This window comes from Galeopterus variegatus, unplaced genomic scaffold (assembly GCF_000696425.1).
Source record: "Galeopterus variegatus unplaced genomic scaffold, G_variegatus-3.0.2 Scaffold3509, whole genome shotgun sequence".
Lineage (NCBI taxonomy): Eukaryota > Metazoa > Chordata > Mammalia > Dermoptera > Cynocephalidae > Galeopterus > Galeopterus variegatus.
In genome coordinates this window covers 48,694-71,566 of record NW_007729620.1, presented here as the reverse complement: position 1 = coordinate 71,566, position 22,873 = coordinate 48,694, and the positions used below count along the sequence as shown (strand labels likewise).

Genomic DNA, 22,873 nt, shown 5'->3' with positions numbered 1-22,873 from the left:
AAGAAAGAGTTCCTGGTAGACCACAAGCTGCAAGAGCTCAGGGCCCTGTCTGTCTTGTTTGTGGGTGAGTCTTCTTGCCCAGCCCACTAATTGCTGCTCTAAGTAGAGTTGATTGAATGGAATGGCACATAACCTTTGTCACGGAAGTCATCTATTCCAGAGAAGTTATAGAAGCAGCTAAAGAAGACTATTAATGTCACTGGGAGGAGACTAAAACAATAAGGCAAATACATAGAAAATAGTCTCTTTTTTTCCTGTTCCTCTTTCTCTCTCTCAAATTCACTCACTCACTCTTACCAGTTTTAATAAACCCATCCTTCTAAGTTCCAACATGTCAATGCAGGAGCAAGTGCTCTAGGAATTGTCTGTTTTCAAAGGACTGGTTTGATTTTGCAAAATCTTGTTTATTGCAGGGTGCTGTTTTGTTACGTTTTACACCCGTAAAGCTGCATTAGAAGCGCAGAATGCTCTTCACAACATGAAGGTCCTCCCAGGGGTAAGAAAGCTCCTACTAGTACACATAGCAGGCACACTCTGAAAACCATTTTGAGGATAAGGTAACTGCCGCAGAGATTGACGTAAAGGAGGACATAAAGGGAGCATTTCAAGGAAGATAGGCTGAAAGTAGTTCTTTCTCAGCCAAGAGTCTTGGGTATTTTGACTTTTTGGCTCACATTCTATTCCTATATGCTGTGGGGAAAGATCATGAGGCAGACATGAGTTCAGAGAGAAGTCTTAGACTCTAGTTTTGGTATTTCTCTTAGAGTATTCATTTGTATTTCTGAATGCCATCAGTGTGCACAATGATGATACTCAGGTGTTTTCCTTTTTAGATGCATCATCCTATACAGATGAAGCCTGCTGACAGTGAGAAGAACAATGGTACGCAAGCGCATAAAGTCCTCCCCTTCTGAGGTTTCTTCCTAGTTTGTTTGCTCTCTGATGATATCTGCATTGAACTGGGCTCTAAGTAATCTGCCATCTAAATTGTTTTTTCTTTAAAATAAATATGATAAATAAATGAGAAGAATAGAGTTGACAGGGAAACATAACAAGAGCATTTTAGAATGAATTGGAATGTCCTTGGTCAATATAATTTCTTATGGACAGGAGTGAGGGAGAAAATCAACAAGTTAGGAAGAAGAACTTAGTCCTCATGAAAATACTTCCCTTTTCTGAAGACAGTTATGCTCAGTGAAAGGTGTGTTTTCTTCCTCTTGTCATACCAAGTAAGTTTGTGAAAACCTCTTCCTTCTTTAGTAGTATTGCTAGTAAGAGGAAACTAAGTACTAGGCTAAGCACTTTTCACTTAATACTTTGAGGTAAACATGGTTATCTCTATTAATCAGATGTGGAAACAAACACAGATTGGTTAAATAACTTTCACAAGATCACAAAGCTACCATATTTCATCTAAATGCTTTCAATTATGGTCTGGCCGGTTAGCTCACTTGGGAGAGCATGGTGCTGGTAACACCAAGGTCAGAGTTCAGATCCACTTACTGGCCAGCTACCAAAAACAAAGATTTTTTTTTTTTTTAAGCTTTTAATTATAATTGTAAGATACCGTTGGTTACAGAGGAGATGTAAAGTTATGAAAAAAATGAGTGTGTTAGAATCCATGAAATGTGGTTTGAAGGCACAGAGCCAGGATTCAAACACAGGGGGTCTGGCTCCCAGATCTGTGCTACACTGCCTCTTTAATAATAATGTTCAAGCATTTTGTGTTTTACTCTCTTAGCAGTGGAAGACAGGAAGCTGTTTATTGGTATGATTTCCAAGAAGTGCACTGAAAATGACATCCGAGTCATGTTCTCTTCATTTGGACAGATTGAAGAGTGCCGGATATTGCGGGGACCTGATGGCCTCAGCCGAGGTGGGCACATTTTTTTTTTTTTTAAGATGACCGGTAAGGGGATCTTAACCCTTGACTTGGTGTTGTCAGCACCACGCTCAGCCAGTGAGCGAACCGGCCATCCCTATGTGGGATCCGAACCCGGGGCCTTGGTGTTATTAGCACCGCACTCTACCGAGTGAGCCATGGGCCGGCCCGAGGTGGGTACATTTTTAGCTTCTAAAGATACTTATCTTAAAATTGTAGTCTCTTTTTATTTGGACCGGTGGAAACTGGTGATCCCCAGCCAGCATGGCCCTATCACGATGAAGAGGTTGGACTTGATGCTACCTGCTGTACATCTTGGTCCCATCACGATGCCTCCTACCAATAGATCCCTTTTGTATTCTCCCAACCCCTCTGAGGAGTCTACTTTTTTTTTTTTTTTTTTTTTTTTTTGTCTTTTTCCATGTCCGGCAACGGATCGCAACCCTCAGTGTTGCCCCCGTACCGGACCGGGGACCAGCAACGGGATCGCAACCCTCGGTGTTGCTCCCACGCCTCGCTCAGCCAGTGAGCGGGAACCGGTCTGTATGTGGGATCCGAACCCTCGGGCGGGAGCGCCGCCGCGCTTCCCAAGCGGCGCACTTATCCAGTGCGCCACCGGGCCAGCCCGAGGAGTCTACATTTTGCACTTCAGTGTCATGTATTAAATTTTCTCTTCATGCTTAGAGAGGTTCTTGATGCCAAAGTGGAAGCACTTCCTTTTCCCATTTTATTTTCAAGAGGAACTAGAGGATATGATTCCTCCTTTCTCTTTCATGCACTTTCTTTCCTGTCTCTGATTCCCTGGTTTTTCATTATAGAACTTAAACACCTGCTGTAACACATCTGTCTCCATCAGCTCGTGAACCCCTGAAGACAGGGACTATACCTGTAATGTTAGCGTGGTAGTTGGCATATAGTAGATGCTCAGTAAATGTCTGTCAGATAAATAAGCAAACAAATGAATTATTGACTCTTCTCTTACCAGGTTGTGCGTTTGTGACTTTTACAACAAGAGCCATGGCACAGACTGCTATCAAGGCAATGCACCAAGCACAGACCATGGAGGTAGAGAGCACATAGGTGAAAGGGAGGGGGGAAACACCTCAGCCTGAGAATGCTACAACAGTTGGCCATCCAAGTCCAGCATCATGTGCAGCATCTAGTTGCCCTAAAGTTAATTAGCAATCTATCTTAAAGTTAAAAACCAATGCTTTCTTTAAAATTATATTAGAAAAAGTTGCCCTTTTAAATTGTCTTTTACCCCTTGTGTCTATTAGGAGGAGAATTATTTGGCAGTGTATGAAATTAGAATGCATCCTGCATTCATGTCACCCCAAAGGAGGATTTTTTTCTTCATCTAGAAGGAGGAATTTGACCTGTTGGTTTTGGTGTTTTCATAGGGTTGTTCATCCCCTATGGTGGTAAAATTTGCTGATACACAGAAGGACAAAGAACAGAAGAGAATGGCCCAGCAGCTTCAGCAGCAGATGCAGCAAATCAGCGCAGCATCTGTGTGGGGAAACCTTGCTGGTCTAAATACTCTTGGACCCCAGTATTTAGCAGTGAGTCTTTGTGGTTTGCTTTCTGCTGACTGTGCAAGCTCCCAGCTGTACCTTCTTCTGCTGTCCCTAGCTAACAGACAACAGTGGCATTTACAATTTGTGGCATATAGAAATTTTACATAAAAATTCAGGCAGTACAATGTTCTTTAAGTCATGTTAATCTGTCTCTCTCTCTTTTTCTCTGGTCTTGCATCTCAAGGTTATATCTTGAGGCTTTTGCTACAATTGAAGTGAAATCTTGATTTCAAGATTTAAAGTTTAGAAACATCTCATGTGTCCCTGCCTCCAAGAAAAAAATTCCTGATGGAATCTTATCTACCAAGCATCTTTCTCCATATCTCTTTCTACCAGATATAGAGGTCATCATTAAAATCCTTATTGAGTCTTTTCTAAAAAGTATGATAAATGTTTCAGTGCACTGAGAGATCGAGATATTAACATGGAAATTATTAAATGAGTATTACAGATACATATTTGAGTTTACTACATTGTAAACAGATTTCCTTTAATTTGATCTCTCTGTTGCATTTGAGTCATATATTCCAAAGGGGCTAGCTCCAAATTGTTATTTAGATTTACTAGGTCTGCGGTATTTGTTATAGGGGACCATACTGCTGTAATCCTTAAAAGAATTGCATCTAGCACAAGACACTTAAAACTGTCTCTTCTGTGAGTCAGAAAGAAAAGGTCATCTCTGAAGCTATAAATGGTGAAACTGCTAGGTTTGTATGGATAGTCCAAAAATACCCAAATAGGAATAACTAATGTAGTTATTCTCTCCTCATTTTTTCAAATATTATTCTGTATGGAAACAGAGGAAAGGCAATGATTTCTCTCCCCCCATACTGAGTTTTGGTTAATTTGATGCCCCTTGGTTTCCATATTTCTAAAATCTTACAGGAAATCCTAGTTTATCCTACTTAGAATTTCTCTGAAGTAAAAAAATGTAGAAGGTGGTTATATTTCAACAGATTAAATTATTTTTTAGTATTAGAACATTTTCTTATAAATTCAGAAAATTCTGAGAGATTTTAGACTTCTGCCAAAATGATAATGCTTTGAAAATGATCTCCATGAAATGCATTTACTTTTCTTAGATAGTTTTGGAGCCTCTTCTTAGGGAAGAATTCCCCTTTTGTTGTCATTGCCACACCCAGCAAGTGCATGATGGTGTATGTGGAGAGCTGTGTTCTCTCTGTTTCAGTTAGACATGATCCCCGCCTTAAGAGCTGTTCTCATTTAGGGAGGAAATAAAGGTGCCAAGTACAATATGCACAGTCCACCAGCTGGGACTGAACACATTGCCCAAGGTATTTAAGAAGACAAAAATGAAGACATGTGGGTGCTAATGGACTGTGTAAGTGATAGTACATCATCTTTAATTATGATGTTCTTTCTGGAATTTATGGACTTGAACCAGCTGAGCTCTACTGGACTAAAGCAGTAGTTTGTAATCTTTGTGGGGTTGTGGACCCCTTTGAGAAGTGGTAAAAACAGTGTACATGTGTGTTTTAAAAATTCTATTTCTGGAGGTTTGTAGACCTCCTGAAACTCATCTATGAACTCTATCCTAGAGTTCTGCCCATGGTGACGGAAAAACTAGGTCAGATGTTTATAGGAATGAGAAACAGGTTGAATAAATGATCCAGTACAAGAATACCAATATTCTATAAGGAACAGTAATTGGGTTTGAGTGGAGCAAAGATTTTCAGCAGGTTGGTTAGATGAAGGTTGTGGTTTGCCAAGATCACAGAATTTTTTAAGCTGCTGCAACCATTGAAAAAGAATGTACATGGAACCTGATAGGCACTTTTGGCCATCTGCAACAGGACGGACCAATTTGGAGGGGAAGAGATAAATAGGGATGGGTAGTTGTGTAGCTTGGGAGTGATTGATTAATCATGGGTTCATTGTGACTGGTAAAGGGTGACTCCAAGAAATACCATACAGTGGTCACATTTGATGTTTCAAATAGTTGTTTGAAGTAGTTTTTGGGTATCCAGATGGAAATGATCTGCAGAATAAGATGTGTGACTCTAAGGAGAACTTGGATGAGGAGAACTAGAAATGACGGTCATTCATACTCAGATACTAATTGCAGTCAACTGTGCAGCTGCTTGAGTTTAGCTTATTTCCCTGCTCTACTTCTGTCCTCTACTGTGCTGCATTCTGCTGCCCAGGGACTTGAGTTTGGTCGGTACTCAATGAACATACCATCTTCTGGGTCAGGGCTTTAGCTGTGTTGTATTGTCCTATGCTGTCATAAGCCTCGTGTTTTGCTGTGTTGGCTTGGGTTCTCGTCTTTGACTTTCTTCTCTCTGGGGGCCTCTGCACTCTCGCTTTGCTGTGCTGTGGAGTTATCCCAGATGCAGAACCAGCCCTCACTCTCACTCTTGTTCTGTTTTTTGGTGTAATGTCTAGCTTTATTTGCAGCTCCTTCAGCAGACTGCCTCCTCTGGGAACCTCAACACCTTGAGCAGCCTCCACCCAATGGGAGGTAAGTGTTTCACTGCTGCACAGGAGCAGCAGCACGCAGGCCAACAGACCCAGCTAACAACAGTCCGTTTTGCACTGTTTGTGCGAAAAAAGTTTTTCACGCATTGTTTGAACGTGACCTAAGGTGAACATCCCAGGACACAGCTGCCTTGTCTCTATAAGGTGGCTTTATTGCTAGTTGATGCCACATTGCTCTGAGGTGGTCTGTTGTCCCACCCCTTTAAGTCACCATTGGGGAAGAACATGGAAAAGAGGTGTTAGCACCTGTAGGCTATCTAAGGCCATTCTGATAAAGAGAAAGTTGTAGGAACTCTTTTTTTTTTTTTGGTACCAGTGTTATGGACTGGAAGGAATTCTTTATTTCCACAATAAAATGACTTTTTCAGTGATTTTGTAAGGAAAAGCCAAAGTTGGCTTTCATGGAAATGGCTCACCCTGAAGCTGCTAGAATCCAAGGAGTTAGTTTAATTGTATGTCATGTAGATGTTGTTTCGTAGGGAATTCCTCTTTTGCTGTTGCTGTTAACATACACAGAAATCTATTTTTGTCAGGGAACGGGGGCAGCTGACCTGTATGGGGAACCGAACCCTTGACTTTGGTGTTATCTGCACTGTACTCTTAACAAACTGAGCTAACCAGCCAGCCCATACACAGAAAATTTAAATGACCAATATCTGAGTTTATAACAAAATGGGGCTCCACAGACAGACTTGAGCCAGGGCCATCAGAAAAACTGATGGGGCGTGGGGGCAGTTCCAAAGCTGATTGTGCCTGCATCTTCTGTAGTGGGTTAAGGCTAGGCAAGTACCTTTGAGAAAGAGGTAGTCTTCAGTGAACTTTGTTTTGCAGTTTGAAAATTTTTGGTAGTGGTTCACCTTGTCCCAATAAATTACAGTTTGCTGTGTTTTTGGATAGTTGCTGGATTGTAATCTGTATTATGTTTTTATTCTCACTTACTCTTCCCACTGCCCCCTACTCCCACGTGCCTTTTCATCACCTAGTAAGTGGTTTGCAGCATCAACACAGTTCAGATTTCTTCCTCTCCTTTTAACTGTTGCCTGGGTTCTACTTTGAGGTCTCTCCCTCAGTGTTTTTTTTTCCTCTTCTTCTGGTGATTAATCTGCTATTCAGGTGGCAGTATTTTCTTTATTCTTTCTCTTATTGCTGTTTTTATGTATATTCTCCCCTGTCATTCCTCCTGGGCCTTCTGGATCTCTGCTCTGTTTTCCACTTTGTTCACCTCCATTGCAAAAAGAAAATCCCTTGTAAAGTGTGAGCGAGGGGTTTGGATGCAATCCCATTCTGTGCCACAGTTTTTGGCATTGTTTTCTCTTGGGCTGGCCCCATGACAGACAGGCCACAGACATGCCCCTGTTTCCTGGTTTCGTAATTGCCCACCCTTTATTAATGCTCACTTGGAGTGGTATGTTATTGGATTAGCTATCTCTTCTCTGAGGAAATGATTTCAAGTTTCTTAATGACCGATATTTGAATCTTTTTTAGAACCTTGTAATGTTGCTTGTAAGGCTTATCTAGAAAAGTTCCTCTTTGTCTGGGATCAACCTTCTGCCAGTGTGTGCTGTCATTGCTGGAGTTGATATGAGGCACCCTTATCTGCTGGCTGATCTCTTGCTTTGGATGTTGCAGGATTAAATGCAATGCAGTTACAGAATTTAGCTGCACTAGCTGCTGCAGCTAGTGCAGCTCAGAACACACCAAGTGGTACCAATGCTCTCACTACATCCAGCAGTCCCCTCAGCGTCCTCACCAGTTCAGGTAAGCGTGTAATAGGGGTCATTGTGTCATTGTGTGCCTTGGGCAGATCCTCTCTGTTTGAAGGCAGAGTCCAAAGAGAGGGGTATGTCATTTCTGGAATGTAGTTAACATCCACTTCCAGAAGGATCAGACTATGAACAGTAGATTTTCAAACGTCATCTTCTGACTTAAGATAAATCTCATAATTTTTAATTTATTTAACCATCATTTGTCTCTCTGTCCTGCAAGGACAGTTACCAGAATTAGTAACTGAAAACCTGTTTGCAAATAGAATACTTGGATAGTATCACTCTTGTGCTTTGTTCCTGTTGAAAGGAGAAAATAAGTAATGACTTGAGTTTAACTTCTGGATTTCTAATAGCAGGGTCCTCACCTAGCTCCAGCAGCAGTAACTCTGTCAACCCCATAGCCTCACTTGGAGCCCTGCAGACATTAGCTGGAGCAACAGCTGGCCTCAACGTTGGCTCTTTGGCAGGTAAGGGGCAGCCCCTGGCTGTCATCAGGCCATCCTTTGTGCAAGTAGCACATCTTGAACAGCCCTGTTAGGGGCACTAGGCATGATTGGAGTGGCCCAGTAAAGTTAGAAATAATCATGGAATTTCAGGTCAGACCTGAGTTAAATCTCACCTCTGCCGCTTATCTAGCTGTAACTTTAGACCACCTTTGTAAGGTTATTTTCTCATGTATGAAGTGGGAGTAATAGAATACTTTGAAGGGTTATTAAGAAGTGAAATGAGAACATAGGTAAAGTGCTGATGAGTACATTGCTTATTTACAGTGCCTGGCACATAGAATATACTCAATAAATGTTAGCTGCTATTTTGATGGTAGATTTACTCACATCTTGTCATAGATCATGTTTACCCATTTTAGTCCCCTGTCCCTGTACTGTTATTCTACCACATTGCAGGTCTGTATGGGAAAATGGCAGAATAGCCAAAGAGAAAATGGAGCTAGTTATTTGTAGTGGTAGAAGAAAGTAACAGGGAGAGCCACAACTGGGTATGGCATTTTTGATGTCCCCATTAGAAGCAAAGCCTTGTGAAGGTCCTGAAATCTGACCAGTCAGATGGGTATTCCTCCTCAGGGAGAAACTAAGAGGGAGTTGAAAGGGAGAACTTTGGAGTTTTCCCTCTTCTAGATGTCCCTAGGTATATCTGACTTTGGCGTCAGTTGAGTCTTTCCAGTGTGTTAATCCTGCTCTTCCCCCAACCAAGGAATGGCTGCTTTAAATGGTGGCCTGGGCAGTAGTGGCCTTTCCAACGGCACTGGGAGCACCATGGAGGCCCTCACTCAGGCCTACTCGGGTATCCAGCAGTATGCTGCTGCGGCGCTGCCCACTCTGTACAACCAGAACCTGTTGACACAGCAGAGTATTGGTGCTGCCGGAAGCCAGAAGGAAGGTGAGTGCGAAGGGATTGGGGTCGGGGATGGGAGTGTTACTCCGTCTGCACCAGAACTGAAAGGCAGAGCAAAGGCCAAGAGAACCATTTAGGTGGTCAGACCAGCGCTTTCCTTTGACATTGTCAAGAGTAGACCAAGAAACTCTCTGAAGAGTGGTCTGCTTTTGGAATGTTTTCTGGTTGTGGTTTAGATCAGAATCTCTGAATGCCCTCCTGGTATGGTGCTGCAGTTTTTTTATTTTTATCTACTTGTAAATATCTTCTATAACAGGGGCTGCAGTTTTTAGATGAAGAAATAGATACCTTATTGTGTCTGACATCATTTGATAAGAATCTATTTTTGTTAGGAAGTTTCCTTTCCGTATTATAAGTCTGTCAGAGAATCTTCTGTCTAGGTGTCCCTTTTCACTATATCATTTGGCATTTTCCTCACTTTCTGGTGAATGCTTGTTCTAATTGAGGACATCCTTAGGGGTGATGGGACAGAAAGAGTTATGGCCCATGAGTTGATGGAGTGGGAAGTTATGTCCTTTGATATAAGTGGTATTAAATTCAGGAGAGGCTTTCTAGACAGAAAGAGGCCTAAAGGTGGTTTATATGAATAGAAAGTCTTGCTGACACTTTGTTCTCAGATTTGACTGAGCAGGGTTTTAATAACCAGGACCTGGCAAGGTTTAAGTATTAATGTAGGAGAGAGACAAGTATCCTTCCTTGTCACAGCAGCAAGTAGTTCTGGTCCAGTCCCTCCTCACCCACTCTGAATCATGGTTTTATGCCCTGGGAATGTGGTAGTGGGGGATGTCTCTCGTGAACTGATATTTTAGTGAAGACAGACAGTAAACAAGTGTGAAAGCATGAGGTGTTTTTAAAAATTGTTTTTTAGTGATATTGTTTTGTTTTTGGTGGATGGCCAGTAGGGTGAGGTGTTTCATATGATGCTCTGAAGAGTTCTTCAGGGAATGCTAGAGATACTGCATTTTATGCAGAGTGCTCAGAGAAGCTCTTTGTAAGGCAACATGTAAGCAGAAACCTGAAGGAAGTGAGGGAACCAGCCTTGCATGGATCTAGAGGAAGAAGAGTCATAGGAGCAGAGGAAAGGCAAAGACAGAAGCCCTTGGGCAACAATGTTCTATTCCATGACATATTTGACAAGATCAGAGATGCCAGGGTGGCTGGAGAATGGCTGGGCTGCAACTGTAATAAAACCCTTTGGTTAAGAAATTGTTGAATGTAAATGGTTGGATAAAGAAAGTGTATTCTATTTTTGAGTTCAGTGCTAATCATAGGCACGTTTTTAAAAATGTAATTTTTTTTTATTGAGGTACAATTTATATATGGTTGAATTCACCCGTTTTGGTATATAGCTCTATGAGCTTTGATGAACACATGCAGTCCTGTAACCACCACCACAGATGTAGAACATTTCCATCACCCCTGGAAATTCTCTCATGCCCCTTTGTAGTCATTCCCTACCCCTAATCCCTGCCTCTGGCAACTACCAATCTTTGCAGTCCCTATAGTTTCTAGACACAATCTGGAAGCCTGTTTTGTTTATAAACCTCTTTCTGCCTCCTTTTCTGTGTTCCTCTATGAGCCTCCAATCTCTGTTTTACTTCTCCACACACAAGTCTGCCTACTTTATTATGCCAGCCCACCCTCCTCCTTCAAGGTGGAATTCTGATATCCCTCAAAGAAGCAGAGCATGGCTAAAGATGAGGGAAGGAATCTATTTCAGCAATTGCCCTTCAGTTCCCTGCCTTGTGTTTAGAGAAAGAGTTTAGTTCTCCAAATGAATCTCTGTTGGGATTGTGACAGTTTTAATACAAGTGAAAATGAAAAACCATGGGCACAGAGCAGTGAGTATGCTTGATACTGATTCTTTTCCATCACTGGGTATTTTGAAGGTCCAGAGGGAGCCAACCTTTTCATCTACCATCTGCCCCAGGAGTTTGGCGATCAGGACCTGCTGCAGATGTTTATGCCCTTTGGGAATGTCGTGTCTGCCAAGGTTTTTATAGACAAACAGACAAACCTGAGCAAATGTTTTGGTATGTTGTCTTCTCTTCTGGTGTCAGGGTGAGATTAAGTTTTACCACAGAGAGAAAGAAAGAGAAGGGGCTCATAGCAGAAGGAGCTGGATTTGAGTTTGGGCTGTTGCTTAACTTGGCCTTGGGTAGATAACATGACCTCTTTTTGAGCCTCAGTTTTCTCGTTTCTGTAGTGGAGGCAATGATTTCTACCCATACTGTTGCTCCAGAGGGAAAAATAATGTATGGAAAATGGCTTGCCAAAAAACAAACAAACAAAAAAAACCTTAAGTTACCATGTAGATGTCAAGCGGTACTGTTAGGAACATATCATATATTTCATGTGATATAATTTCCAGAGTTCTTGTTCCTGCTGAGAAAAATTGGGATTTAAGACTTAAGCACATAGGGTATCTCTTGTGTAAGGAGGACTGAGAATCTCCTTGCCTCATTATGTTCCTCACCTAGGTTTCTGCTTGGACACACAGGTTTCGTAAGTTACGACAATCCTGTTTCGGCTCAAGCTGCCATCCAGTCCATGAACGGCTTTCAGATTGGCATGAAGCGGCTCAAAGTGCAGCTCAAACGTTCGAAGAATGACAGCAAGCCCTACTGAGCGTGCTCCCCTCTGAGACTGGAGTGAGAGGGTCTTCTGGTAAGTGGGGGAGGAGCACCCTTAATGATTTGAAGCCCTAAGGCTGTGTGTTGACAGCCCTGGACCCTGATCCCTGCCACTCTCGCAGGCACAGCTTGCCGTGAAGACTCGGCTACTGCCTTCTGTGGGAATTTCGCTTCGTACAGAGGACAAGTTTGTGCTTTGGTTTCCGGTGTTTTACTTTGGAGTTTAGGTGCCATATTCTGAGGTTTTTTTTTTTTTTTTTTTTTTTCCCTCCTTCTTTATTTAAAGTTTGCTGTGTTTGTAACCAGTGTGTGTTGAGAAGGACCAACACCAAACCACCCTGGGGGAGGGGGAATGGGGAAACATTTTAAAAAGATGATCAGAATTTGCCCAAACCACCCCAAGAGAGAGGACTAAGTGGAACAAGAAACTGACCCCCAGAATCTCCCTGAGTATGGGGGGGTGGGTAAGTAAGAACTGATGTCCAAGAGCTGTGGGGGGTGGAGGAGGTTGGGTTGGCCTTGGAGGAGGTGGGAGTGACTTGACACCTAATGCCCTGGCAGCTGGAGGCCAAAACTCCTCCGTAGCTGCTTTCTGGGGAAATATTGAAGTTTTACCACCTATTTTTCAGATTCTTGTCCTGGATTTCTGCCCCTGTTTTCTAAAAAGGGGCTAACAATTCTCTGGAAATAAAGCACCTGTTAAATTAGCTTGACATCACCCATTATCAGTTTTCCCAGCCAGTCATTGGTATTGTACTGGCCCTGCCTGGCTGGCGGCTGTTTGGGAAAAGCAGCCAAAGAGGTCATTTTTAGTTTATTTCAACATCAAATTAGACCGTGGCCCATTTCCAACAGGTCCTTCTAAAGAAGGCCTCTATGGAAGACATTGCCTGGTTTCCTTCCTTGCGGTTCACCACAGCTAGGAATGTCACCTCCATCCCAAGCCACATTTTTCTCTTGAGGCAGACCCAAGAAGGGCTTGCAGTATCTAGCTGAAGGGGGGCTTCTCTCCTAAGCAGAGCGATCAAAAGCCATCTAGTTGGGGGAGGAGGAGCCTGCTTCTCCGTGTACCTGAGTGAGATGGTCCCTGTAAGCCTGGATGCTGCACTGGCCAGTGGCCAGCACTTAGTACTTATGAGGATCAGAAATCCACGCTTGCCTCCTTGATTGTGGTGTCCCAGTTGTAGTATTCCCACAGAGGTCTGGCAAGCCCCTCTTCTAACCACTCCAGCCCCATCTTTTGCTCTTGGGGACAGAGGAGACAACAGGACGTTTACAGCCTCCCTCTGGATTTAGTGTTCATTTACCTCAGTATTACTGTGTTCATTTGTGTCCTCATGCTTACAGTTAGTGCCCTGCTGCCTCCACAGGTCTCACTCCAGCTCTTGCCTGTAACCCACACAGCCTCTGGGCTCTGCCTCTGCTTCTAGGAATGCAGTGGGAGTGGAAAGCCAGGAAGGATGTGCTGTTGGGAAAGTACACCTGGGCAGAGGTAGTAGCCCTGTTAGGATACGACTCTTAGCCACGGCCAGGGACTGGGTCCCCGGGTCCCTGGAATCTTAAACCTCACGAATATATCAGTCCAGACCCCTAGCAGCAAAGATAAGAATAAAGGGGTTGGTTCACTATTAAGTCAGTTGGGGGCTCTCTCCTTTGTCATGCTGTCCCTAAGGGTAACAGGCAGGGATTGACCATTGCTGTTGCACAGGTAGTTGGTGGTGTTGGATTATCCCATTGAAGCTGGGACAGCTGTTCCCTTCTCATAGCGATAACTTGGGTCTGTTGTCCTCTAAGAAACATGAAACATACACTTCTTAAGCTGAACCACGTAAACTTGAATTCTGCACACTGGGAGAAATGTGTCCTGTGTTTCAAAGGATAAAACTGTTCTAAAGGCTTCCAGGGTCATGATGGGATTTTTTTAAATAAATGCAAAAAAAAAAAATAAAAAGAAAAAAGAAAACAAAAAAAGAAAAAAATGCTAGGTTGGGGAGGCGCTGTTCTGAATCCCAACCGGCTGGAACCAAGAATGTCGTTTCTATTTTTATAGAAGTTTTATACAGCTCCGGGGTGGAGAATATTTATTACCTAAATTATATCTCTGGAAAAGGCCAGGATTTTTTAGAATCCAGAATGTGATTGTTGTACACACAGGGTGCTGTGTATGATTGAAACTACTGACTTTCTGTGGCCCGTTTGCAGCCCAGCTAACCTGCCCAAGGGGAAGGCATTAATGCTGTGAATTGGCAGAGGAAAGAGTTGTGCTCCACAGGGTGCTGCCGGTGCTGTGCTCCCTAACCTTCTGTTCTGTCTTCCTCTGAGGCCAGAACTCCACTCCCCTCCCTCTTCTCCCCTCTCCTTCATTTCACCATGATTTGTCCACAGATCTGTCCTGGGCTCTGGGACCTTATGACTCCCTTCCTGATGACATAAGAGGCAAAGGTGCAATCTACCCACCTTTGATAGCAGATCTTGAGGCTTCATTTCATACCTGCTTGTAGGTTCTCTTTTCTAAAAGGAGCACTTACCCAGCAGGGTCCTGGCTGCTTAAGCAGCCAGCTGGTGAGATTATGCTTTCCTCTCTGTTCTCCCCTCCCCTTGCCCAGTGAGTTAGCACAGCAGCAGCACTGCCCTTGAGCACAGTTCTCTCCCCAGGCCAAAGATGGTTTTGTGAAGAAGCTGCTCCCCTACCAGTCTCACGTGTGAAAGGGCTCAGCTCAGAGAGTGGAGACTCGCAGTCAAGTCTTATGCAGTCCTTTTCTGTTGTGTGGAGGTTTCACTTACGATGTGTTTTCTGCTGTAGTTTTGTTTCTTACTTGGGTTACATCATGAAATTGATTTGCCTTGAATGCAGCCAGACCACTGTCGCCTGGGTTCCACATGAGTGGCCAGGGCCCGTGTGGAAGCTAAGAGCTTGGATTTCTGAGAACAAAGGGCCATCCTGTAGGATTGAACAGAAATCTTGGCCCTGTCCCCTGAAGAATTTTCCTCATTCCAGCCAGCACCTTTTTTTTCTCCCTGGGTCTTGACCAGGGCATGGGGAGAGAGGCTGAGGCTCTGCTCCCCCAGAGACTTTCTTCTCGTAACGTGTTGGGCGCTTCATGGGAAATCCAAGCCTTAGGTTCCCTTCTGTCTCTGGCAATTGGATGTTTTCTTGGTGTCCTCCATGTCCTTTTTTGACTTCTCCCTGTGTCCATTGTTAGCATGTGCAAAAGTTCCCTGTCATTACCCAACCCCTGCCCTGCCCCGCCTCCTCATTTCAGGGCTGTACACACAGTGAGTGTTCCTGTTCTCTCTCTCTTTGTTTGGATGTATTGCTCTGTGTAACTCAGTGGGTCTCCCTCTTTCTGGTTTGTTTTTTTTTCTAGATTCCTGCCGTTTGTTCATCGTTGTGCCTAAAGCATGTCGATGTGGCGTCAAGTACATCGTCCAAATCCCTGTCTCTTCAGCTTCTCTGATGCTTGAACTCTCACCTTTGACCTTGTGTTGATCTTTGATGCTGATGTGTATTTTTATTATGTTTGTTTGTTTGTTTTTTCTTTTTTCTTTCCTTTTTTTTTTTTTTTTTTTTTTTCCCTTTTGTGCTGCCAAATTGGTTTTGCTAGAACGACTGCTGAAGGGGAAATATTTAAACTTGCATTTGAATATAAAAAAATCTATTTTTCTAGAACTTCATAAGATAACCACTTGATTTTGTGATTCCAATTCTTTGTAATTGTCTTCAGAGCAGCCCTACTAGCACATACCGTGTGGTGTTTGTATCTCTGTGAACACACAGCCAGTCCGTTTCTAGGCTTTGTTTCTCTGTGTGCTTAGTTTTAAAGACAACTTTGAAGTAAACAATGAAATAAAAGATGTCACTAAAACCTTTGAGGCTCCTGAGCACATTTTGCTGATATAGTTTGTGGGGCTTGAGGAGACGCATGTGTTGTTCTTACTTTTGTTTTTGAGTTCTCAACTGCAGAAGACACCTGAGCCCCCTTTCCTTTTTTGACCGCAGGCTGCAGTTTGGGCCCCAGCCAGCCCTTTTTCTTTTTCTTGTTTTCTTTTGTGGTTCTCCCCTGGAGCAACCCTGTGGGGAGCCTTGAACCCCTCTTGCCCTTCCCCTCAGCCCCACGGGGCTCACCTCCATGCTTGTTCTTACAGTCTCCACAGCAAAATGTGATGCTTTGATTTTTTGTTTTGTTTTGTTTTTGTACTGTTTTTTTGTTTTGAATTTTTTCCTTTCCTACTAAGATTATGCCCAGAAAAAACAAGTTTTGCATGTTTCCTGCTGTTCCTTCACACCTTCGTATATATCACCTTCACCTCTCTGTTTTCTATAGTTTGTGCAAAAACTGACCGATTTAAAAGGGTTTCAAAGAAGCTGTTTTAAATTGTTGTGGGGTTGATTATTTTTTTCAAGATTGTATTGTTTTGTTTTGAAGTGGCAACTTTCTCCTCTATTGCCCTTAGAGCGTTTGCCTGTGCACTTAGACTGTCACCTCGTGTGGCCTCCAGGCCTCAGCAGGCATCTAGGAGGCTGGCTGCTCTGCTTAGAGAGGAGTGGGAAGGGGGCTTGCAGAGGCTCGAGAAGCAGAAAGAGAACCCAGAAGGTGGCTGCGGGTGGGCAAGGGGCTTAGCACAGCAGGGGTAGTGAGCACCAGGGAAACGAGGGTGCTCTTCACTACCCGTTGGAGGCCATCTGTGCACTAAGCGGCAATACACTGGCCAGGCTCTTCCTTGGTGACAAGCACAATACTGCAGTCTTCACACTGTTTACAGCCCTAGGCACCAACCACCCCACACTAGCTCATCATCAGGCTCTGCTCTTGCTTAGCTAATGGGGTGGGGGTAAGAGCAGGGATTTGCTTTTCAATTGGGTGAAGAGCCAAATAGCTACTGTCCCTGGGTGCCAGGCAAGCCAGTTCTTTGGTTCCCTGAGGGGAACTTACCCTCTTCTCTTGTGTCACCATCCAGCCTCAGGGTCTTGGAAACTTGAGTAAGAATGTGAATGGAGGGGGGAGAGGCCAGAGGAGACTAGAGGTCACAGGGTGGATCTGTGGAGGGAAGAGGTTGCAGGGGGACGAGTTTAGGATAGATCCCACCCAGACCTAAGCTGCTGGTGGGTGGGAGAGCTGGAAGTAGGATTGTCCAGGGAAGGGTGGAGAGGGGTAGCCGAGGGACTGGGGGGCGGGGGGTGGGAAAGGTAGAAGCACTGTCTAGCATCCTCCATGCTGGGGTTGATGAAGAAAGGGATCCCATCAGAATTTCTGCTCTGGGACCCAGCAGGTTGCCCAGTATTATGCTTGAGGCCTCTCTTACTAGGAGGAAAGGGCAGCCAAGCGGAGGCCCAGTGTATGGTAGGCTGCTTAATTTCCTGGAAGGGGTGATTGGATGGAAGGAGGCCAGAAACTCCAGCCTGAGAGACTGCCGCGTGCCCCACAGTCTGACTGCACAGAGCCGCCTCTGTTGGCAGGAGGCACTGAGGCTCCCCTTCCTGTGTGTTGAGAAGCCGTGTTTGCCAATATATTTTGCTTTCAATTCCAAGAGGAGCTCTGGGAAAACCTGTGGATAAAACCAAATGCCAAACGTTGGACGTTGTTTCCTTTTCCTTTTCTCTCTCTGATTGTTTTAATTGTTCTGTGGTGGTTTTAATGGATTTGAGACCCTGGAGCGGCAGCTGCCTTTCTGATTTCCAGCTGCTTTTTGTGAATAATTTAAAAAGAAAAAAAAAAAAGAAACTTTACATTTTGGAGACAAACCTGTGTGAGTTTTTTATTGGTACAAACGTTGTATTTAACACTAGGGGTTTTGTACAGTTTTTTGCCTTTTCTACTAGAAAACAATGTAAAGTGATTTCACAATGTGAAGAGAAAAAAAAATTGCCACTATGACCAAACGCACAGTCTGTTCTGCAGCAACAACGGGATTCAATCAACTCAAAGTCGTGATTCAGCCGTAGAAATGCTTTTCCTTTACCTTGTTTGAGCTTTTCCTTTCTTTCCTGTTTTGATTTGCAAAAGAAAATGTCTTTTTTGTGTGAACTTGTGTTGTACTCTGTAGAAAATTATGGATTTTACTTTAATGGTTTAAAAAAAGGAAAGAAGAGCCCTTGTCGCTTTTCTTACCTAATCACAGAGTTTGTGTAGTGGATTAAAAAAAGAAAAAATTGTTACAAGTTTGGAGCAAGGGAGTATGTGTTTAAAAGGAATCTCCTTCCTTTTTTGTGTGTGTTTCTCCTTTTGTCCCAATGGGGAACCTAAATCTGTTCTAATTGCACAGACACACGGACAAAAAGTCATTTTGTATCTGCCAAGTGTGGTACCTTCCTTTGTTTATTTGCTATTAAACTGTTTGAGAAGAACTGATGTTGTCTTCAGAGTTTTTGATTGTTGGGGATGGGCAGGGCTGGTGGTGTCCTGAGGAGAAGGGGTGAGTGCCTTGGGCTTCGTGTCATTTTAATGCAGCTGAACCCACCAACAATGCCAAGGGAAAAACATAGTTTCTCCCCAGAAAACTGCCTTCCCCACCTTCCTGTATTATTCTGCAAGATCCTTGTTTGTATGGAAACACTTTAAAACTTTTTTGGCAGCCTTAATTTTTGTGTTTCTCCCATTCTCAGTGATAGCTGCCACACCACAGAACTGGTCCCCACTTTTGGGGCAAGTCCCTTTCCTGATGCTGCAGAGTCCTTGCTCCCTGGGAGTCAGCGACCAGCAGCAAATCCCAGAGCGTGGCAGCTTTCCTCTCCAGGCCTCTAAAGCTCTGAACCAAAGGGGTTAATTTTCTACTTCCCACACTCTGACCACAGTACAAGGTCACGGAAGGGCATGTTTTTAAGATGCTTTCTGTTTACTACTTAGTAATGCTCAATCACTCTCCAAGTGAGGCCCTTACTGTGGCCTCCTCAGGCCTCTGAGAACTGCAGGTTCAGCCAGCTACTGAGCCAGGAGTCTCACACTCTAGCTAAAATATAAGCTTGTCTGTTCCGTGTCTGGTCCTTCCCTGCCACTGCCGTCCTCACATGAAGATCCCAGCTCTTCCTTGTAGGCCGCCCTTGTAAAGCTGGAGCCTGAGGAGTACACCTAGCCGATGGCCTGTGGGTGGGCCAGGCCTCAGCCTTCTTGTCAGTGGGGGTTGCGTTGGGTACTAGCACATGATACGTTCTGTGAAGAAGGTTCTGAACCCAAATAAATTTGAAATGTTCTCCTGTCTTCTAGTGCTAGGGGCATACTGGCATTTTCAAGGCTTTGAGAAATCAGTCAGTACAGAGGCCTCTCAGACTTGATTTAACCCAGCACCTCACAGACTGGATCCCATTTGATCATGTCCACTTGCTCTCCAAAAAACCTTTATGTACCAGATTCTGCATTTAAGTGCTCTTTTATTCACTTCTGCATTTTTATTCATTAAAAATATGTTTTAACTAGAGGTGGGAAAGGGGTTAACAAGAAATTGGTTAATGGACACAAGGAATGATTACATTTTGTGATGATGAATATGATAATTATCCTGAATTGATCATCACACATTTTTTTTTTTTTTTTTTTTTTTTTTTTTTCCGTGTCCGGCAACGGATCGCAACCCTCAGTGTTGCCCCCGGACCGGACCGGGACCGGCTACAGGATCGCAACCCTCGGTGTTGCTCCCGCACCTCGCTCAGCCAGTGAGCGGGAACCGGTCTGTATGTGGGATCCGAACCCTCGGGCGGGAGCGCCGCCGTGCTTCCCAAGCGGTGCACTATCCAGTGCGCCACCGGGCCGGCCCGATCATCACACATTTTACACGGGTATTGACATTCAGCTCTGTACACCACAAATATGTATAATCAATTATGTTTTAATAAATAGATTTCAGAAAATTGTGAAAAAAATAAAAAACTAAGAAAACAGGTGAAAAAAATATTTAAAAATCAGAATTTGGTATTGATATGTAAGTAATTATCCTAGCTAATGGCGTTGTTTACCACAGTCAGGTGCTGTGGGAATCCTACACGTTATATGTTCCAGTCTTTATATCACTGGAAGGTGGCTACTGTTTCCATCCCCATTTTATAGATGAGCAAACAGGTTAAATTGGGTTGCCTGTTAGAAGGTGTTGTGCACTGAGAAAACAGGTCGCTTGACTCCTCAGGCCTTTGTCTTAACCTCTATTGGGTAGAAATAAGTCAAAAGCCAGTAAATGTGCTTTAGTTAACCTAGGTCTCATCACAGGTGGTTGCACTCTGTCTAGGGGACCCTGTAATTTTTGTGGTTCCCCTGGGTGGTGTCTCACTGGAGCTTTTCCCTCCTTAGAGCAGCTCTTTCAGTGTTTGAGGGGTTTCCTGGTTTCTACACACTCACAAATGGTCATCCTGCTGCAAGGTGTTGCCCATGGGGGGGGGCTCCTTAATGGCGCTTCTTTCCACACAGTTCTTCACTAGATCTGGTACCAACTCAAGCTATTGTTTATCTTTTTTTATTGTGGCAAAATTCATATAACATCAAATTTGCCATCTTAACTATTTTTCAGAGTATAATTTAGGGGCATTAAGTACATTCACAGTGTTTGTGCAACCATCACCACCTGATGTTTTAAATCAACTTGCAGTGCACTTTTTCAACTTAATTTCATTCTGACTCTTAATATTTGTGAAATCACAAGTTTGATATCCTAGTTATGTTTTAAAATACACTTTATATTACATAACCATGAATACATAAAATGTCCAGTGGGTTCCTTCTCGACCAGTTATGTGTTTCATGCTTTGGGAGATTGGTGTAGTGAGGGCCAGGATGGAAAGTCAGAGGCTTCCTGGACCTGTTTTCCACAAGTTAGGGGGTGGTTAAACCTGAAGTTCTCTCCTGTCTAGTGCAGATTTGATTTCCTGTGACTAAGAGCAGGGTGGTTTGTCTTGGTATTCCTGTGTTCCTGAGATGAGCTTGATATAAAAATAGAATGTTACGTGCAACTTGAGCATCTTTCAATTTAACATCATACTTAAAAAGCTGTTGATTCTCATACTTGAAAATTTACCCCAAAAAGGGAATATGCCAAAAGTACTGTTTTTAACCTTTTTTATTCAAAGGTTAGGCTTTTGCATCTTTATAATTGTAAAGCTGTGTCTTCATTAAATGGTTTATATTCTTTTGAAAACCCTTTTATCTTTCTGCAGCTTGCTCAGCGCCTACTTTTCACCACCTTCCTGCCCTGACTTTCTTGGTCAGCTTGCAGCTTTCTTAACCCACACACTGTGCTCACCTGAGCAGCTCAGGACTTAATGAGGAAAAGCCATTGGGAAGGAAATTAAAGACCAGGTTGTCCCTTCAGCTCTGGGAATGTCAAACTAATGTCTGATAACATTTTCCTTAAGGAGATGGCTTTTTCTTGCACCTTCTGCCATTTTCAAGCATTTTTCTTCCTTCTCAAGAGTCCTTTCCAACCACACCATCTGGTGTTTAATTTCTCTTGCATGCATTAACTTTTTCATTACTGGTAAAGGCTCCAGCTGTAGGGAGGGCTCTTGTTTTTTAAAACCAAAGCCAATCTTGGGGTGCGAAATTGACCACATTCAATTGGGAAGGGCCATCCTGACCTGCAGCCAAGTTGTCTTCGGCCACCCCATCCCCACTCTGGGGGATCCCACTAACCTGAAGTCCTTTGAAGTTTGGGGACTTTTGTTTACGTTTTGTTTAGTACAGGAATCTGGGTTTTTAAAAAACAGCTTTATTGAGATATAATTTACATGCTATACAATTCACACACTTAAAGCATTCCGTTCATTGGTTCTTAGAATTGTGTAACCATTCCACAATCTAATTTTAAAACATTTTCAGCACACTGAAAAGAAGCCCCATACTCATTAGTGGTTACTCTCCCCTCTCTCACTCCCTTTCCCAGCCCCTGGCAGCTCCTAGTCTGCTTTGTGTAGCTTTGCCTATTCTAGACATTTCATATAAATGCAGTAATACAATATGTGGCCTTTTGTGTCTTAGCATACCTCCTGAGGCATTTTCTTCTTCCTCTTGCTTGAAAACTAGGCACAGCACTGTCCTTGTCCCACCTGCCCCTGCCATTCCTAGCCCTTCCCAGCTTGTCTGCTTTTAATCCACCCAAGTTTCTGCAGCTGCCCTGTCCCTTCCAGTTCTCCTCGTTACTCTGCCTTTTTTCCTGCTGTATCATCTGCCTCAACCTGAATCTGGCAGTCTTTGCAACCTGCATTGTCCAGTAGGGTTACCCACTAGCCGCTGTAGCTATTTAAATTAATTAAAATTTAAAATTTAGTACCTCAGTTTCACTAGCCATATTTCAAGTATTCAAAAGCAATATGTGACTGATTGCTATCATATTGGGAGGTACCAGTGTAGAACATTTCCATCATCACACTCAGGGGTCAGGACTGTTCTAGGTAGTTGCTTTGCTTTTAAGAAAACAGAATAACCACCATTTATTAATCATAGCCACTTGTCCTGCCAGCACCAGTAGCGTAGGAAGATAGAGACTGAGGCACAGAGAAGCTGCTTTTATCTCTGTTACATGGCTAATGAGTGGGAGAATTGTATTTTAACTTAAGCCCACCTGACTCCAAAGTCCCTGCAGAGCGTATTCCTTTGGGGAGTCATTATGGTGTGCCCTGGGGTGCCCTGGCTTAAATTCCACCTCCAGATTGGGGGTTGATGAAGGGAGGGACCATATCTCATTCCTCCCTGGAGCCCTGCAGTTCCTCACAGAGGCTGGCAGATAAATATTCAGTGAGTGAGAAATGCACAAATACCAAAAGATTACACTTGTTTTGTCAAGAGCCTCCTGGTGGCTTTTTCCCCCCTACTATATTAGAGTTGTGTGCAGCTTGATCTTATAGAAATTCTGTCTACTCCAGAATAAAGGAAATAACTTATTTTTGTAGCCGCTAGCCATCAGCCAGTACCTGAATTCTCCTTAGGCCCTCTGTGGCCATGAAACAAAAATAGCAAAGTCCCTCAGAGATACTTTACAGGAATTCTGCTAATACAGTTTCTACACTTGGCAAGTTAGCCTACCAGGGACCCTGCCCAGGGAGGAAGTTGGTGCCAGCACCTGCTTTGCAGGGCCCTGTGCTGTAGGAGGTCCCTCTTGGCAGAGAGGCCCCCAAGGGAGAGGAACTTA

General features: G+C 43.6%; 1 protein-coding gene across 9 annotated transcripts in view; it reads left to right on the top strand.

Moving 5' to 3' along the window:
* CELF1 (CUGBP, Elav-like family member 1) overlaps positions 1 to 18,117 on the top strand; it is a 49,530-nt gene extending 31,413 nt beyond the window's left edge. The window contains exons 5-16 of one of the 9 annotated variants that reach the window (XM_008585268.1): positions 414 to 496; positions 834 to 882; positions 1,745 to 1,876; positions 2,868 to 2,947; positions 3,283 to 3,444; positions 5,866 to 5,941; positions 7,588 to 7,716; positions 8,081 to 8,191; positions 8,934 to 9,119; positions 11,024 to 11,167; positions 11,635 to 11,801; positions 13,138 to 18,117. In XM_008585268.1, the coding sequence (XP_008583490.1) occupies positions 414 to 496; positions 834 to 882; positions 1,745 to 1,876; positions 2,868 to 2,947; positions 3,283 to 3,444; positions 5,866 to 5,941; positions 7,588 to 7,716; positions 8,081 to 8,191; positions 8,934 to 9,119; positions 11,024 to 11,167; positions 11,635 to 11,762 (1,280 nt within the window). In that variant the 3' untranslated portion in view covers positions 11,763 to 11,801; positions 13,138 to 18,117. Of the gene's footprint in view, positions 1 to 413; positions 497 to 833; positions 883 to 1,741; positions 1,877 to 2,867; positions 2,948 to 3,282; positions 3,445 to 5,865; positions 5,942 to 7,587; positions 7,725 to 8,034; positions 8,192 to 8,933; positions 9,120 to 11,023; positions 11,168 to 11,634; positions 11,802 to 11,889 lie in introns of all 9 variants that reach the window. The other 8 variants (XM_008585266.1, XM_008585267.1, XM_008585270.1 and 5 more) reach the window with 8 other exon arrangements.
* The last annotated feature ends 4,756 nt before the right edge of the window (positions 18,118 to 22,873 follow it).